This window comes from Etheostoma spectabile, chromosome 17 (assembly GCF_008692095.1).
Source record: "Etheostoma spectabile isolate EspeVRDwgs_2016 chromosome 17, UIUC_Espe_1.0, whole genome shotgun sequence".
In the NCBI taxonomy this organism is placed as follows: domain Eukaryota; kingdom Metazoa; phylum Chordata; class Actinopteri; order Perciformes; family Percidae; genus Etheostoma; species Etheostoma spectabile.
Window position 1 is genome coordinate 8,998,252 of NC_045749.1, and position 4,496 is coordinate 9,002,747.

The 4,496-nt window shown below is 44.7% G+C and overlaps 1 protein-coding gene across 1 annotated transcript in view; it reads right to left on the minus strand.

Moving 5' to 3' along the window:
- pgbd5 (piggyBac transposable element derived 5) overlaps positions 1-4,239 on the minus strand; it is a 27,792-nt gene extending 23,553 nt beyond the window's left edge. Inside the window, exon 1 of the mRNA XM_032540538.1 lies at positions 3,455-4,239. Within this exon, the coding sequence (XP_032396429.1) occupies positions 3,455-3,827 (373 nt within the window). The 5' untranslated portion in view covers positions 3,828-4,239. The remainder of the gene's footprint in view (positions 1-3,454) is intronic.
- Between the last annotated feature and the right edge of the window lie 257 nt (positions 4,240-4,496).

The following is a 4,496-nucleotide window of genomic DNA, read 5'->3' on the forward strand; positions in this document are numbered from 1 at the left end:
TTTGATCCAGATTAAATGTTTTGAACAACTGGTCCCCGGTGTTTAGATGATGGATGATGAAGATGGCTTTTTTAATTAGCATTTATTCTGATTCCTCCAGTATCTTATGGTGCAGTAAATGTATTGTCTGTAATGACTGAATTATTTTTTACTTTATGTAGCATTAGTTATTATTATCATTACAATACAATTTCCCTGTAAGCCAAAAGACTACTATGGAGATAAGATACATTTTTCCTGTGTCATGCATAACATCTTGTTTGTTTTATATACTATGTCAATTTTATTTATCATTTAATTTTGTATTTTTTGTCTCTGTATATCAGAATTGAATTTGTCTTTTGTTTAGATTTTTTTCTTTTTAGTTTTCTGAATATTTGGATGACTGTTTGTGTCAGACATGCATCTCTGCTTGTCAAACAACTGGTACATTTATCTTACAATAGACTTCTATATTTATCATTTCAATTTGTGTTTTTTTTTCATCAAATGGCTCTGCAATGGTAAGAGGTGACAGGGACTAGAGGGTCAGGCAGATAAACTGACATATGGAGAGTACCAGTAATCTATCGGACATGCTTAGCAAAGTGAATGAATAAATAGATCTTTAATTCCCTTCAACATCATGTTAAGGGGGTTATCTGAGATGAGGATGTATGCTCCATAATCCTTGGCTTGGTCCTTTGCTACAACTCCTCACACTGCATGGTAAACAGTCTCTTGCTGACATGAAAATAACAAATCATCAAATCATCACCTCTAAACCCGACCTTGGGCAAACCACATTGTTGTGTAAGCAAAGAAAAACTCAGCGTGGTTCCAATTTTCTGCTACTAGTTCAAAACCAAAGAGGTTCGTCACTGGAGTTTTTGAGAGTTTGTATAAGGCTGACTCTATGCTTTCTGATGGTGGCTGATGATTTATCTACAGGGGGCACAGTCTCCAAGGAGTGGAGCTGTAACATCAGCACTGTGTCTGTGTCAGCGCTGTCACAGCTTGAAAATAAGACACACAGACAGTGAGCGATATGGACAGGCAGACAGACAGGCAGGCAGGTGAGAAAAGGTAGCCAGACAGGGGGGCAAATAGCTAGACAGAGAAATCCAGACATATGATAAAAAATAACATTGATGATATTTCCACTGAGTATACCAAGGACCGACTAAGTGACTTAAGCAGCTTTTCATTCCATGCCAATAAAATTGGCGGAGAAACATATTTATGTAGATGTGCTGTTGCTCAGGATGCAATCAATCTTTACTGTTCGGGACAATAAAATCAGAGCACGCTCATGGTTACTTGAGGTCTGAAGCGTGATTATGGTCCCTGGCTATCCTGCTTCCATCCAAGAGTCAGGCAGCTCTTAATCATCTCCACCCTGATGCAAGATGGCGGGACCACACCCGCACTGGCTGTGGTTGTGCAAACAAACACTAAACCATATCTTTACAAACAGACCACACTGTACAAAGCAGGCAGACACACCTGCTGCATCCCAAGATTAGGTCAACAGAGCAAGAAACATCAAACAGAGCAGGACAAAACTGAATGTGGGAGAACAGAACATCCTGTAACATCAACAAAGAACATATTATGGTACCAAAGGTCAGCTCATTTTGGTTCAGATTATTTTGGATAAGTGAAATAAGGACCCCTCTTTGCCTGGGCCCTGTATCACAAAGCAGGATAACTGAAGTTAGCTAGATAAATGGGATGTCTGGAAACCCTTTAAATCTGGAACATTGACAGAAGTAAGCGAAGCTGTTCTGGGTTTTGTTTTAGTTTCCTCCTTAGTAATCCTGGTTTCTGGGACAGGCCAATGCCACCACCTTAAATATGGGTGCCATACCAACAGCAGACACAATCATTTAAGACTTTATCTCAATATTATATTGGATCTTTTGTTTTGATACAAAAGCATACATCCAATGCAGCTTAATTTATTTCCAGTGGTCTAGGCACTTTACCAACTAGCTTTTATACTTTTGCTTTTAGCTTTTATACGTTTTCATACAGAAGGCTCCAATGTGTGTCCATCTGGTATGTGTGAGCAGCTAGGTCCATATCCACTATAGCTATATGTTGGTTCACCTCCAAGGGCACCACAGTGGCTGGCTGTGGCGGGCGGCTGTGGCTCAGGTGGTAGAGCGCTTGCCTACCAACCGGACGGATGGTGATGTGATCCCTGGCTCTGCAATCCCATGTCGAAGTGACCTTGGGCAAGACACTGAACCCCAAATGGCTCTGTGTATGAATCTGTGTGAATGGTTCCTCTACTATGTAAACGTGCTTTGAGTAGTCGATAAGACTAGAAAAGCGCTATATAAATACAGTCCATTTACAACATGTCACAGTAGATACAGGAGGGTATTCCCACCCATCACTGTTGTTTCAGCTGGGGCAGAAGAGATGGGAGAGAAGGACAAATCCAAATGAAGCCTGACAGAAAGCGCTGCATTATAAACCCAAACCAAACTCCCTAATGCAATCTGTACTTAGTGATAGATAAATGGATAAAAAACTGTTCTGAAGAGACAGGAAGAATGACAGCATGGACGTGGTACAGTAAGCTACATGTTGGATAGCAGTGGGTATTAAACCGAGTAAGAAATTACTTTTGGGCATTTATCACAAATAGGATAGACTAAGACAAAGAAAGACAAAGCGGTCTGGGTGCATGGTCCTGTTTAACTGTCACGATTCTCAAACACACACACACACACACACACACACACACACACACACAAAGAGAAATTATGCAACCAAGATACAAGTTATAAGGACTGTTAATTAATTTGGTCCAGGAGGACAAAGGGCAGCATGTGTGCATTTGTGAATGTATTTTGCATAGTACAGCGTGCTGTATGCAATGTGTATGTGTGAGTAGAACCTGGACATCATGCTGTGTCTCCAAATTAAATAATTAAATAGAATGTCTCCCTGCCCATACCCTGCAACATGAATACACACACACAAACACCACACACACACAAACACACACACACAACACACACACACACACACAACACACACACACACACACACACACACACACAACACACACACCACACACCACACACACACAGGACAGCATGTGTACCACAGCACCAAGGGGGGAAGTACAAAGGCTTAGCTTGTGCCATTAACCTAATACACCATTAACTATGCGGCGTCATGCTTATTTCTGTCAATCACTCCATAGGCACACACACACACACACACACACACACACACACACACACACACACACACACAACACACACACACCACACACACACACACACACACACACACACACACACACACACACACACACAGCACCAGAGCCACAGCAATGGCCTGCCTGACCTGCAAAACATGAACGTGGACTACACTATATTTCTGTCTTTCACACGCCCAATTCTTACCCGTAGCACAAATGACCTTATACATGTTGTCGTGCATCACGTCTCACCATATGTCTCTTTAAACGGCGGCACTGTGACATCCTGCAGAGTCTCCGTCCAGCCCTCCTCCTCTGCCTGACTACGGGACAGAGAGCCCGGGGGACCGGCTCCGATGCTCCCGCTGCCGCCACCTCCTGCTCCCCCGCGTTGCCCGCTGCTCTCCTTACCGCCCCGTTTTTGGTGCTGGTGCTGGTGCTGCTCCTCCTCGCCTGCCTCGGCTATGTAGTTGTCAGAATCGGAGTCTCCGGAGGTGCTGTAGAAGGGATTGTCGCTGCTGTCATCCCCGGACTCGCCGAACACGTCGTCGGATATCTGCAGACTCTCGTACCGGGAGCGGGCCGCTTCCAGGAGAGACAGCGCCTTTCGCCCGCACTCCGCCATCTCTCTCTCTGTAGTGATGCTCTGCTCCCCTTTCTCTTTCTTCCTCCCTCTTTTTCACCCTTCCACTACGGCTTAAACGGCGTGAAAGTGGTCACGATCTTCCAGGAGCAGGGTGGTGTTTGCCTTTATGTGGCCGCTTCACCCTCCCCTACTTTAGGTATAAATTATGATCCTGCCTGCCCTCCAGGCTCGAATGCGGAGCCCGGTGGTCAGAAGCGTGGGGATCCGGCAAGAGTCCGCTTCAAGGGTACTGAAATATTTCCGCACCTTCCTCAGCCCACAGCGCTGCGCATTGGGGAAAATTATCGATGGTTGTGGCACAGCATCCGGGTTGAGGGACCAGTGTTTTCTCTACAAAGAAAGATAATAGAGAGAGTAGTGGCTGCTGCTGCATCACCTGACACGATCACAGCCCTGCCCTGTCATCCAATAAAAGGCATTTTCTCATCCAAACGGCTAAGCGGCTGATGGGAGCTGCTGGTACCATATGATGGTTAATAGTAAAATTATATCAGAATAAAATGTTGGACACTAAAATAGAATAGCATGGTAGGATACACACCCCCAACACCCAAGCACATGCAATTCGCACGCACGCGCGCACGCACTCACGCACACACACACTCACACACACACACACACTCTCACACACACACACATACACACACA